This window comes from Falco rusticolus, chromosome 8, assembly GCF_015220075.1.
Source record: "Falco rusticolus isolate bFalRus1 chromosome 8, bFalRus1.pri, whole genome shotgun sequence".
NCBI lineage: Eukaryota > Metazoa > Chordata > Aves > Falconiformes > Falconidae > Falco > Falco rusticolus.
In genome coordinates this window covers 1177240-1191159 of record NC_051194.1, presented here as the reverse complement: position 1 = coordinate 1191159, position 13920 = coordinate 1177240, and the positions used below count along the sequence as shown (strand labels likewise).

Below are 13920 nucleotides of genomic sequence, written 5' to 3'. Positions count from 1 at the left end.
AGGGGCTGGCAGGGGCTCAGGGGTACAGAATAGCTGCCCGCTGTGCACCTGACTGCAGAACGTCTGAAATCCCCGGTCCCCAGGTGTCATTACCAAGGCACCTCCCTCTTGTCTCTGCCCGTGCCACCGGCGGGGCACCGGGCTGTCTGCGCAGGCATGTTCCAGCATCACACTGAGCTGCCTCCTGTGCGGCGCAGGGCTCAGCTGGCATCGTCACGACTGCTGCCGCCTGGTGCGGGTGATGCGTTTTTGAATTCTGCCTGTAGGGTCTGCATGGGGCGGGTGGGAGGGGGCGGGTGTCCGCAGGTGATGGAGAAGACAGATGCCTTGGGGAAGACGGAGAGAAGAAATATTAATGGTGCAGTCTCCATCATACCCTGCAGCAGGTTGACAGGCTGCCAGTCACAGCTGTACAAATGAGGTTGTGCCAGTCACCCTTGTAACAGCCGCATCAGAAATAATAACGGGGCACTAATAATTGGTGATATTTATATAGTATTTCCTACTGAAAAATCCTCAGGGCATGTGCTAGATTTAGGCAGCTGGAGAGAATTTCAGCAGTCACAGGCTGGTGGGAGCTCAAAGTGGGTATGTTTGAGCAGGGCTGCAACATGTGCTGGGTTTCAGGGAGGAAGATGAGGAGTGCTAAATTTGGGTAAAACCTTAGGGAGTTTAGATGGCCTGAGGGAGACTGGCCAAGGTGCAAGTGCAGCGCCCAAAATGCTTGCTAAGAATTAATGAAGAAACATCACCACCGGGCAGTTTTCAACCCAGCATTTCAGTGACCTCAAGCACATGAAATATTTTTGAAATTATGTGTACCTGGGCAGCCACCCCTGGGCTGTGGTAGTTTTCTGTTGGTCATTGTGCTCTGGGATTTTTTGCCCCTGTTGATTTTGGTGCAGTTACTCACCATGCCCTGGCACTGCCATACGAGATGTTTACTCTGGCATGGAGTGAATGGTCAGAGTCGGGTCTTGTGGCACGCAGAGGGGCTCTGGGCTGTGGTGCCGGAGCTGTGGTCCCCAGCTGCACAGCAAACGTGATGGATACTGGCTTTCCCTGCACGGTATAGGGCCAGCTGGGCGCTGCGGTTCTGCCCCAGGATGGTGCTACTCCCCCAGGAACACCTGGTTTGCACAGGGCAAGGGGAAGCCCAGGTGCCCAGAAGCATCAGCTGGAGGGGCAGTGAGAGGGGACCCCCCGGGAGGAGCGGGGTCTAGCCCAGGCTACCTGGGGCTCCTTGACTCGCCCTGCCAGACATCGTGGACATCAAGCCAGCCAACATGGAGGAGCTGACGGAGGTGATCACGGCTGCCGAGTTCCACCCGCACCACTGCAACACCTTTGTCTACAGCAGCAGCAAAGGCACCATCCGCCTGTGTGACATGCGCACCTCCGCCCTCTGCGACCGCCACGCCAAGTGTGAGTACAGCCCCTGCCGTCACGATGGCTGTGTCGGGGTCCCCTTTGGGTGAAAAGAGCCCAAAAAAGGGAGTGTGGAGACGCACCTGGGCTCAGGTCTGCCCTTCCACCTCCTGCGGATGTGCCAGGCTGTGGTCCTGCCTGCCCCTGGGTGCTCCCATGGCCACCTGCCCTCAGCCCTGCCCAGCCCCAAAAGGAGCATCTTCCCCCGTGTCCCAGCCCCCTGCCCTTTGTGGGAGCATGTTAAACCCCCCAGCAATGTTTCAGCAGTAGCGGATCTGAGGGGTCACTGGATGCTGGTGCACAGCCGCTAAGAGCCGTTAGTGCCAGAAGGCAGGGAGTGCTGTGTTTCTTCAGGCTGTTTGTCTGAACAGCCCCATGTCCTGTTGTCAGCTGTGGTTGCTGCCGCAGGGGTCAGGATATGCAGAAGTGCCCCCTCAGAATCTGGAGTGAGCTGGGCAGATAGGGACCTGGTCCTTGGTCCTCACTAGGCTGATGCGATGAGTGAGGTGCTGCTGAGGCAGCTGAGCTTGGTTCCTACCCAGCCTGTACATGTCAGGAGGTTGTTACTGGGAAAAATTGTCTTTATCAACATCTGCTTGGTAAAATAGTGGCACAAATACCTACAGCACTTATGGGTGTGCTGGCAAATGCCTGCTGCTGTTCCTTGTGCCCTAGCAGTCCCTGGAAGGCAGCTCTGTGCTGAGTGCAGCACTGTAAGTAAGATGCAAATGTGGGACAGACCTGAATGGGTTTAGTATCTGCCTGAAAGGCAGCGAAATAGGGCAGAAACAAGGGCCAGTGTGACTGGACAGCTGAACCCCTGTGTCTCCTGTTCTTGTTTGAGTTTTCATCAGAAAATGGCAATTTCTTGTGGGAAATGAAGGAGATTTTTGGTATTCTAAGTGTGATCATGTTATGAGAACAAGATGCACAAACCTGGTGCAACATATTGGAGTCCCGTGCTCATAATCTACCTCCAGAGAGCACCCAGGTGTGTGTCAGGCATAGCTTTCCTAGAGGCGACAGGGAATCACACACCAGCTAATGCTTCTGGGCTTTCAAGCTGCGGTCGTGGTCTGATACCTGTTTTTAAGCTGGAGTACAGTGGGTGGAGAGGGCAGCTTGCATTGCTGGCTGGAGATTCAGAAATACCAACAGGCATTTTTCCCAAATCCTGAGCAAAATACACCTTTCTCTTACATTTCCTGACCATGTCTTGCAGTCCCACAGTGACAGCTCCCAGCTGAGAATCAGAATACAATTAAGGAGCAAACAAAATTCATTTTCCTGACACTTCAGCAGCAGAAGCACCCCGCTGGCTTTTCCCTTTGTTTGGGTGCTGCTGCGTCCCTCCAGCCCTCAGCCAGCACACTGGCCAGCGGTGAATCCCAACTTGGTTTGACCTCTCCTGTGACATTTCCTTATTGATTTCCCTCCCTCAGAAGCATCAGCCTCAGTCAGTTGCAGTTCAGCAGATGTGTAAGTCAAAATTGAGACAGTTCATCAAAGTTCAAAATGAAAAGCAACATTGGCTTTTGGAGGCAAATCCTCCAACGGAGACATTTAATAACCGTCAATATTTAATAAAAATGCAGAAGATGGCACTGCACATCCCAGTCATGTTTATTTAGATAGATGCAGTTTGCTGCTGGCGGCCAGCTTTTACTTATGTGCTTCTCTTATTAAATTTGGTTTGCCCATTTTATTTGAGGATCCTGCGATCTGTGACGTTGTATGTGTCACCCCCAGCCGTGTAGCTTCCTAAGAGCATCAGCTGCCACATAGAGGTGCCTGCCCCACAGGGCTGCGGAGGGCTGGAGGGCCGGCGTGCTGCTGCGCTGAGGGTTGGTGGTCCTCAAGGGCATGCCTGCCTGGGCACACCATGCACAAAGAAATCGCGTGTGTTGTCTGAAGCCCCACGAGAAGCCAGAGGGGAGATCGAGATTCCCGGAGTGGCTGGTAATGCCAGCAAAAATCATCTTGTTTGAAAAACATTGGGAAAGTGAGGAAAAACCCCGCTGGGGGTTACTGCAGTTATTTCCCCATAGCAAAAGGCATTGGGCTTTCCCCCTTTTTTTTTTAAGGAGCCACCTGTGATTGTCCCTACTGAACCTCTGAACCAAAAGGCTCAGAGCACAGCCTGTTCCCCAGAGGGGACCTTTACCTTCTGGTCTTTTCACTGCTGGCGGCCTACAGCACCACTACCAAACATATTCTTTGCCGAAAACAGTTTCAGCTTTGGTTAGAAATCAGAAGCACACAAAGCTGCTTTGATCAGGTAACCGACAACACGCAGATTTGACCCTCTGCTAATGCAGATTGTTTCTAACACAAGCCACCCCCCACCCCCACCCCTTCTATTTGGGCAGGCGCTGCTGCCTTTTGGGCAAGCCCCAGCCAGACTCTGCATCGCTGCTGCTTTCCCTGCGAGGAGCAGGATCATGCCATGGGCTGTGCAGCCCTTCTCGGCCATCTCAGGGTCCGCATCCCCCCCGGGAGGCTGCTGGGGAAGGAGGGCAGGCAAAGGGGGCTGGCACCAGGAGAGCAGCTCCTGGTCCGTGTCGGAGAAAAATAGGTTTGTTGTGTAACAGAGAATTAGTGTTCAGAAATCCTTTCCATGAGCTCAGCAGCCCAGATCTGCTTCTGCAGAAGGAGCAAAGCCACACAAAAGCCTTCAGCTGCGAAGCAAAAATAGCTCCTGTGAGCCCCTGCCCAGCCCAGCCCAGTGCTGTGGCTCAGACCCTCTGCCTGTGTGCTGGGACCCCAGTGCTGGCAGAGCCCTTGCTGCTGCCAGCGCCGGCACCGGCGAGGGCCTGGGCATCTCGTGGCTGTGGTCCTGCTGCCCAGTGGCCATGGGGACGGTGCCAGCTGGGGCTGGGGACAGCAGGGTCCAGCCACCCCGCAGGACAGCAGCTTGCCCCCGTCCTGCCAGCGCCTGGGCTGGTGCTTGGAGCACCCTGCCAAAAGCATCGGTACCTCATCTGTGAGGAAGAGGAACATGTTCTGTTGCCTTGCTACAGATAGGAAGAATGAGGCAGAAAGGCAAATCGCTCGCGTTCGGGGGGAAATTGGCACCAGACGCGTAATTTCTGCTCCTTAGCCCGTGGTGGCGAGGCTCCTGTGCCGCTGGGCTGGGGGCGGGTTGCAGAGTGGATTTTTCTGATATAAAGCAAAGCTCTGTTCTGCTTGTGCTGGCTTAGGTCTTCCTCAGTGGTGTTCATGATTCATTTTCTGCATAGGTGAACTGTTGGTGGAGTTTCATCTTTTTATTGGAAGCAAGAGAAGCAGCAGAGGGTTAATGTATTTGCCCATGTGAGTGCTGCTCTGCTGGGCTTCCAGCTTTCCACGGGGCCCATTTATTACCAGATTAACTGGAGCCTCAGCTGGAATCCAGAGGGGTCAGCTGCCCTGCCCGGGGCTTATGCACTTGGTGGCTCCACCGCTTTTAGTGCACAGGCCAGATGGGTCATCTTGCACATGTGAGTGGCACGTGGCCCCTGGGCCAGCATCACCCTGCTCCTTGACCCACGGCTGCTGCCCAAGGGTGGGCACCATGCAGGGTGGGCGAGGGAGCAAGCAGGCGAACCAGGAGCTGGCAGAGATGGCGTGTGCAGGTGTGCTGCCATAGGAGGTTTGGTTTGTTAACAGAGGTAATGTGGACCTGTCCTGAAACACAGTCGCCAGTTAAACCCACGGTGTGCTTGCTGGTGGCCACCAGTAACACCTCAAAAGCTTGGCAGGGAGTAACTGCTACGTGGGAGTTGCCTGCTCAGACAGAACTTGGACTGATGGATCCAAAGTCCTTTTACCTGACAGGTCAGTTAATGCCACCAGTCATCTGGTGTGACCTGAGACTCGGGGTGCACGAAGGAGTGGGGAGAGGAGGAGGAGGAGAGAGTGTAGAGCTGGGCTCTGCTAGCTGTGTCTTTCCAAAGAAGGGAGAGCGAAGGGTTAAAATAGCCACATCTGGAGGAAATTAACTTCTCCCACCTAGGGGTGTGGGTTTGGGGTGATGCCTAGGGCTGCTGCTGCCTGCCATGTGCTGTGGCACTGTTCCCTCAGCAGCTGCCTGCCCTGACTTGAGATGCCCGTGTCCCACAGGCGATGGTCTGGCCTTGCTGGTTGGTGACCCTGCTGCTTGGTGAGCAGGTGTCCTCTAAAGGCTGGGAGAGGCCTGGTCTCACCCCTGGAATCACCTTTGTCAGCTCAGAGGGAGGGACACGGATCCATGGGCTGCCACATGCCATTGGCACTGGCGGGGATGAAACTAAAGATGCCAGCTCTGCAAAGCCACACCAGGTTCCAGCAAAACACCTTTGCTCCCGTGTTCCTGGTGACGGCACGTTCTCTTTACCTATTTTTTCAGGTAAGCCTTTTATAGAGGAAAAAGGTTCTATAAGTACAGTATGGAGATCTGATTCCCTGTTAGAAAACTCTGTGTGTAGAGAAAGCCAGTTGTGCGCAGCGCTGGGAAGCTGCAGGGTGAGCTGGGCTGAGCTCTGTGTCCCAGGTTTCAGCTGCAGCAGAGCTGGGCAGGTAGTGTCGCCCCTAGAAACTCACCACCTCCTTCCTCCAACCCCTCGCAGGAGCTGACCATGTCCTGCTGCACGCAGTAACAGGCCTGGCAAGACCTCAGACTAAGAATTAACTAGTCAGTTGTGCAAAATCACCAGGGGGGTGAAGAACAAGCCTCTTGTGTCACCCTGAGCTCATTTAGCAAAGTGGGAAACCTCTTTGTCTTTGCAGCGCTCTCCTGTCTTCATCTGGAATCAGAGTTCCACCCAGCAGATCATTCACTTCTGACAGGGCAGGTGTTGGGGCTGAGCTGAGGGGGTGACACCGAGCGCAGAGGGGACCTGAGTGGCAGTCACAGCCCAGCCCAAGCTCGGTGATGGCCCAGTGCAGCTTTTGGTTTTCCATTCTGACTTACTAGTTGTCATGATTAGAGTTTAAATGAGGACTGAGAAAGAAAAGACAGGGCTTGAATTGGTGTTAAATTTATTGTTGAGCAGTTAAATTTATTGATGAGTGAAAAAACCCATTTGCTTTGAAGCTGCCCTGAGAGGGTCCCTCTGGGCAGGGGGTGCTCGGGTGCAGGGCGGCTGCAGAGGCAGCAGCTTGGGGGGTCGTCTTCAGCAGTGCCACTTGAACGATTGTTCTCTGCGTTGGTACCTCTGGGCTTTCTGTCGCAGTATCAGAGCCATAGTACAGCAGGCAAGGAGACCAGCACAGGGAAAACGCATTTAGCCCATACCAGACTTGTGCGTGTTAAATGTTCTGCGTTTTAAACAGTCGACAGCTCCTGCACCCCGGACTGCAGAGGGGAGCAGGTCCTGCGCCAGGCTCTGCTGTGCACAGCTGGATCCCACGCTCGGCTCCTGCCTTCTCACCCTGGGCACAATCCTGGGCACAGCAGGGGTGCTGCCCTTGCTGTCCCAGGGGGCTGGGGCTGATGCTCCCACCCTGACCCTGGGAACGGCCGTAGCCCTGGCTCCTCGTCAGTGCTGGGCACAAGGGACAGAGGAGCCCTCGCTGCACTGCTGCTCTGGCAGGGCCCGGCACGGGGAATCGCCAGGGAAGGGAGCAGCAGGGCGCTGGCAGGGGCAGGGCAGGTGTGGTGCTCTGCCAGTAGGAAGGCTCCCACAGCCATGCCGGGGGATGCGGTGCCTAGTGCCGGAGGGCCGTTCTCAGCCCTCTTCGTACCACGGACATCTCACCCTTGCTGACTTGCCTTGGTGCTGCCACAGCTCTTGGGTATGTTCTGTGGGGCCTTTCCTGTTTGATAGTTGATCTGCAATTTAACATTTTCTACTTCTACAGTACCGGCAACAATTTCCTCGTGCCCCTGTACTATAAACTGGAGAGCACCTAAGCCTTGGCATAAGCTCACATACACGCATCCGTGACAAACGCTGCAGCCCTTAAATCAAACCTCACGGAGCCAGCCGACCTGATGTGAGCAAACCTGTGGTGATTACAGGGAAGACACGTCATGGCATTCAGATGCTCTCCACAGACTGCCTCAGATCTTTATTTTCTCTTGTTGCTGTCGCTTTTCTTATTTAAAAAACCTGACGTGTCATCAGATTTCCTGCTGGTGATTAAAGGACCCAGAGCTGGGTCCTGCTGTGGGCAATGCCATTTCAGATTTGTAGAGAGGTCATTTATACTGGCACTTCAGGCATTTTTTCCACAATGCTCAGGAATTCAGGTGTCAGTACCACAGGGCTCAGTGAGGGGATGATAAATGTGAGCACATGCCGGTGCTCCTCGGGGTGGCGTTGTGCAGGGCACGCTGCCTCCGAGGCATGGAGTGGCCAAGCCGGCTGTGGCGTGTCCCCTGCTCTGGCCACTGCCAGGATGGAGCCAGCAGCCACCATGGCAGAGGGTTTGTAGAGCTGCCTCGGTGCTGGGGACAAGGGTCGAGGAAACGCAGCTGGCAACAGCATTATTCTCCATCAGAGAAGTGAAGTGCTGTGAGCTTCTCAGTGCTCCCCAGCAGTATCCCTTAGTGCTGTGCTGGAGAGCTGTCTGCAGAGGTGGAAAGAGGAGGCTGGGCAGATGTCCCTGCGGTGGCAGCGTCTCTCTTGATGCATCTCTGTGATGCTTTTTTAAAGCCATACTTGCCCGGCTGATGTTACGACGAAATCAGATTTGTAAATGCATTTAATCTGGAGCTTCATCAGTCTCCTTCAAACTGTTCACACTGTGATTTATTCAAAGACTGGTCAGGTTAAATCTGTAGGTTGCAGGGGCTATAAAATATTTACATGACTTTTGGTTACGCTGCACATTGATTTCTAGAGAGCAGAAGTGACACGCAAGGCTCTAAATCTTCTGGGCTTCTGTGGTGCTGTGATAGATTGGTCACCAATGGTCTTTCTTGCTTATTGCATGTGTTAAAAACAAAGGAGTTTCAATTGTGCCAAGTCAAGTCCTTAAAACATGGGCATTTGTCTGGTCTAGGCCAAACCCAGAAGCCTGCTGTGGTGATGTCCCACAGGGATGCAGGTTTCCCTGCTCGGCTCCGGGGCCGGGGGTGCCCTGGGACGCCAGCTAGGTGCCACCTATAGGTCTCCCCGGCCAAAGCAGAGCCTCCTTTGCCATGCAGCAGCGTGGCTCCAGGGATGCTCACTGCCCACATCCTGCGGTGCCAGGGCAGGGTGGCAGGTCCCTGGCCTGGGGACAGGGAGCTCCTGCCTCGGCTGGTGCCAGCACTTATCCTTTCCTCTTCCACAGTTTTTGAAGAGCCCGAAGACCCAAGTAACCGGTCGTTTTTTTCCGAGATCATCTCCTCAATCTCTGATGTCAAATTCAGCCACAGTGGGAGGTATATCATGACCCGGGACTATCTCACGGTCAAAGTGTGGGACCTGAACATGGAGAACCGGCCCATCGAGACCTACCAAGTGAGTGTGGCATGGTCAGGCACCCACGGTGCTCCTGCCCGAGCCGTGTTCCCGGGCCAGTGGCAGGGGGGATGGCTCCAAACCTGATGGATGGCAGCATTGTGCCATTAAATCATGGAAAGCAAATGAAGAACAGTTAAGTGCGGGCTGGAGTGGCCTGGTGAAGTGTAACCCACATCCCCAGGTTGGGTGGTGGTGAGGAGGGGAAGCTCAGGTGCTGGTGGCCAGGAGGGCTGCCTGGCAGGCAAGTGACAGGTCCTTGCTACCCTCTGCCTGGGGATGTGGCCTGGCACTGCCTGAGCTGCATGTGGAGCGGTGGTGCTGCTGCTGCTTACAGCAGAAGGGTGGCCATGGTCAAGGGCACACAATAACGGGCCGTGGCCAGTGCTGCTGGCACGGCCATGGAGAGCCAGGGCTCACCCCCAGCGAGCACTGGGCTGGCACTGCTGTGCCGTGCCGGCTGGTGCAGGGATCTCATGCCCCATCCCTCCCTGCCGGCAGGTTCACGACTACCTGCGGAGCAAGCTCTGCTCGCTCTATGAGAATGACTGCATCTTCGACAAGTTTGAGTGCGTCTGGAACGGGTCTGACAGGTGAGCTGTGAGCTGTTCAGTGGCAGCTGCACCCTGGCACCCAGCCCCACGGGGCTCCCTCATCCCCTGCGGTCCCTTCCCCGGCCCTCGGCTGGGTGCGGGGTCTGCAGAGGTTCCCTGTGGGATCGCTGGGATCACCTAAACCCACAGCCCCATGCCCAGGCACTGCAGGGGGTGTCTTGTGGGGTCCTGGCTCTCTCCTGGATGGGTTCCAGTCCTGTCCTGCATCATCCTGCAGGAGGGTGGTTGATGCATTTAGCTCCAGATTGCCAGACTCGGGGAGTGGCAGCTGTCCACCCATATTTCAAAACGATTCACACTGAAGCAGGTGGCAGAAGGTGGCAAGACCGGTTGACCTGTCAGGATTGCCACGTTTTTTTCTCTGAACCATCAGAGTGAGTTAACGAGGCACAACTGGACCTAAAGCCCAAATTCCAAATCTAATGCGATCTTATTATGCCCCTGGATATTCAGTCTGCCCCCAGTTACGAGGAGGTTTGCTTCTAAAAACATGTGAAAATCATTCGGTTCAGGTCAGCTAGTTCTTTGCCATAAAGAATCACATCCATATGCATTGTTATCCTGAAACGAATTGCCTCCCCCATGTGCATTCCCTGGGTTGAGGGGGACACAGGAACACACCACCCCCCCATGCTGGGCAGCTCCGGGGTACCACGGCCGGGTGGGCTGCACAGGGTGACCCATCCTTCATCCCTCCTCGCAGCGTCATCATGACTGGCTCCTACAACAACTTCTTCCGCATGTTCGACCGCAACACCAAGCGCGATGTGACGCTGGAGGCCTCGCGGGAGAACAGCAAACCCCGTGCCATCCTCAAGCCCCGCAAGGTCTGCGTGGGCGGCAAGCGGAGGAAAGACGAAATTAGCGTGGACAGTCTGGACTTTAGCAAAAAGATCCTGCACACAGCTTGGCACCCCTCTGAGAATATCATTGCCGTGGCAGCAACAAATAACCTGTATATATTCCAGGACAAGGTTAACTAGGAGGACAAGTTGTTCTTTAGGAATCTCATGTACTGAATACTAGTAAACACAAGATTTCAAATGTTTCTTTTCTTTCTTTCTTTTTTGTTTCCCCCCCCTTCTTCCTTCCTATCCCTTTGTTCCGTTGCCGCCCTGCAAACAGCGGCTGTGTGGAGGCACATGCACCCGTGCCCCAGCGCCGGGGGGCAGCGGGGGCACCCCCAGCAGACACCCTATTTCTCTTTGATTTATGTGTTGGGAGCGATGGCAGGTGGGGGGTGAGTGGGGGGGGGGGGGTGTGTGTGAGGCTTGTGCTGCCGCCCCGGTGTCCCTGGGGTGGCGGCAGCTGGCTGTGGAGCAGGGGGATGGGGGATGGGGGCGTGTGGGGACAGTGGCCGCAGGCCCTTGAGCGGTTCTGGCCACAGTCACCCCACGCTCATCCTATTAAACTTGATCCTAGAAATATTCCACCTGTCATGCTGCGAGATCAGAACGTCATCCCCTTTGCTGGTTTTCACGTTTGTCTTTTTATTATGATCATTTTGTGTTTTTACCAACAGAGACAGCAAAACCAAACATAAAATGGAAAAGTTCAGATTTGCAATGGACAAGCTTAAAGGGGGGGATCTGCTGCGCACCGAGACGTGTCTGCTCTAGCCAGGCTGCTGCCTTCCCCCACCCCCAGACACTCTCCCGAGGATTTGGCTTTGTAGATACTGTGGTGCCTTTTTTGGTATATGAAATACCTTTATAAATAATGCTTCCAAACTGCATTGACTGCAAACCAAATTGAACCCGGGCTTTCCTTCTGCATTTCTTGTCTTTTGATTTGGTCATTTCTACTTGTTCTGTTGTAAGCTCTTGCATGTTGTGACTGTCTCTCTCTCTTTCTTTTTAAATTTATTTATTTATTTATTCAATTTTTTAAAAGATAAAGTATAATTTGCTAACTTATGACCTTCTAAAAAAGAAACCAACCATATATTGCTGTTAGCACCTGACTGCTTCAGAGAGAGGCTGTCTGTGGTCCTACATCATAATAATAATGATAATAATAGTAATAAAAACAATAACTCTTCCTCTTTGCATGGCAAGGCTGCCCCTTTCTACTCTAAAGATTGTTCAGGTCCCTCTTATACTTGAGCAACTGTTCAATAAAAAAAAATAAACCCACTGAATTTTCAGTCAATCTAAAAACTGCTCCTGCAACAAAAAGCAAATTAATAAAGTCAATTAAAAAATTCAACACTGTCACTTTAGAAGTGGCTCTGTAAGAGTGGCCCTGCCGTGCATCCCTTCTGCTGGGGCCACAGGCATCCCGCCAGCACCTGCCCCGCTGCAGGGATGTTTTCACGCCTCTCGCAGGGCAAAGTGCCCTTTGGGCCAGGCTCTCCGTGAGGCACCATGAGGATCCCCAGCGTGTCCCACCACGGCCTCCCAGCTCTGGCACCCGGCAAGGGAGACTAACTGCCACTTACCCAAGGAGCACAGGGACCGCATGGAAAACCAGGAGCTGCACAGCAGCGAGGACCCCCAACCGTGCCCCGGGCAGGCGAAGCCCCTGCCCACCTTCCCCACCTCGTGCACCGGCGCAGGGCAGCAGCAAGGAGAGCTTGCTGCCTTCAGGGGAGTGACCACACGGGAAAAAACGAAGTGCACTGGCTTAAATATTTATTACAAGCGATGGCTTTCAGGCGTACCTTTTTTTTTTAAAAAAAAATGAAATGGTAAAAAAAAAAAACAGCAAGAGTAAATGAACCATTTAAAAAAAGTAAATGTTCTTTTTTGGTTCCTGTAAAGAAAGCCTGCACTCTAGCATCAGAAGTAAAGTTGTCCCAAATGTGTCTTTGTGTGGCATCGCTGCTTGTGCCTCTCCATGCTGGGCGGTAGCTCTGCGGCACCCAGACCGTGTCTGCAGGCCCCTGGTCAGAGGTTGGCTGTCAGGGCTGTGCTGATGAAGGGGGGCTGGGGGGCGTCCCAGAGATCCCAGGGGTCCTGCATCCCTGCTGAGGGTACAGGATGTCAGGGCAGTGGAATATCTGGAACAGAGCCTCCCGCCGCAGCTTGGCGCAGCCTGGCGAGGGTCAGTCCTTGGTGCAGGGGCTGCAGCGGGGTGGAGCAGATGTCCCACCGGTCCCACATCCGCTGCGGGTGGGTGTGGGAGGGTGCAGAAAGTGGGATGTGCCCTGCTTGTCCAGTGGTTTAAGGACTTGCGGAAGGCAGACATTCCCATGGCTTGGTCACACATGACCCCATCCCACTGAGGACGCATTTGTGTGTGGGGAGGGTTAGTGCTGCTGGCACAGGGGGGGCACGGCCCGGGCTGCAGTGCCAGGGAACTGGCAGCTGTGCCAGAGTGACCATCACCAGCCCCAGCCGGGAGGAACAGCTGCTTTTGGAAGCCACACTGTCCAACAGCATCCTGCACCGCGCTGGCCCAGCAGCAATGGCTACAAACTGCAGGGTGCCCGCCCGTAAGGAGGGATGCTCAGCCTGGTACCCGTCTGTCACAGGTGGTTTCTGTTCCCCCCCACTCACAGCCTGGCGGTGTGGGGGGCCTTTCCCATGAGGGGAAGGTGCCGTTTGCCTCACTTCTGCACACACCCCATGTTACCTGGTGGCAGGGCACAGTAGTTCCTGAAGACGCTGGGGTGAAGGGAGGTAGTCAAGTGCATGCCAGCGCCAGTGCCGATGCCATGCTGATGGGGGAGGAGCCACCATGACTGGCCATGCCTGTGATTCATCCCAGGGGGCTTCCTGGTGGGTCAGCTGCCATCTCACAACTTGTTGCATTAATTCCTTTTTCTTAGCTTAACCAAATGCAGTAGGGTGCGTAGCATTAAGGTATTGCTTTCTTTTATAAGTCCCTTCAGGTCACTTCCAGCATGCAGCAGCAAGGCAGAAGTAACAGGGACCCTGAGAGGCACTGAGGAGGGGAGATGCCCACAACCAGGCTGGGAACTGGTATAACTCACCTGCTGCAGCGAGCCTTACCTCAGTTGGTGAACCAGTCACCCAGTGTGGTTGGTACTTCAGCTGGCCCTTGATGCTCACATGCAGAAATCCATCCAGCCGCAATCGTGAACACTTTCTGCAGCTGTAGAGGGGCATTTGAGGTCCTAAGGGATGCTGTTGAGGGGCAGCGTGCATGCTGTGCAAGCAGTGTTGGTGCTGAGTGCGCAATGCTGCACTATGTCTCAGGGGCAGCCTGCCAGGTGACAGTCCACAGACGATGTCCTGCTCACTCGTGCAGGGAGCAACATTATCACATCCCAGATACGAGCCCCGTAGGCCAGGCTCAGCACTAAATATCTCCAATAACAGGGCTGTGTGGCGTGACGAGGGCTATTACTCTTGCCCTGCAGCCCAGCCTCTGAAAAAGGAGCTGCTGGACCCTCCTCAGTGGTGGCAGTGCCTGGGGGACGAGTCAGACCCCATCAAGACTCCTGGTTCGGGCTGGCTCGGCTGCGCAAGGCCAGCAGTGAGCACTTCCATCTCCCCAGGGTC

At 54.6% G+C, this 13920-nt stretch overlaps 1 protein-coding gene across 4 annotated transcripts in view; it reads left to right on the top strand.

Moving 5' to 3' along the window:
- Positions 1 to 10499, top strand: part of PPP2R2B (protein phosphatase 2 regulatory subunit Bbeta) — a 104606-nt gene extending 94107 nt beyond the window's left edge. For all 4 annotated transcript variants that reach the window (XM_037398310.1, XM_037398311.1, XM_037398312.1 and 1 more), the window contains 4 exons: positions 1261 to 1425; positions 8668 to 8837; positions 9339 to 9430; positions 10155 to 10499. In XM_037398310.1, coding sequence (XP_037254207.1) covers positions 1261 to 1425; positions 8668 to 8837; positions 9339 to 9430; positions 10155 to 10434 — 707 coding nt within the window. In that variant the 3' untranslated portion in view covers positions 10435 to 10499. The remainder of the gene's footprint in view (positions 1 to 1260; positions 1426 to 8667; positions 8838 to 9338; positions 9431 to 10154) is intronic.
- Positions 10500 to 13920: the final 3421 nt, after the last annotated feature.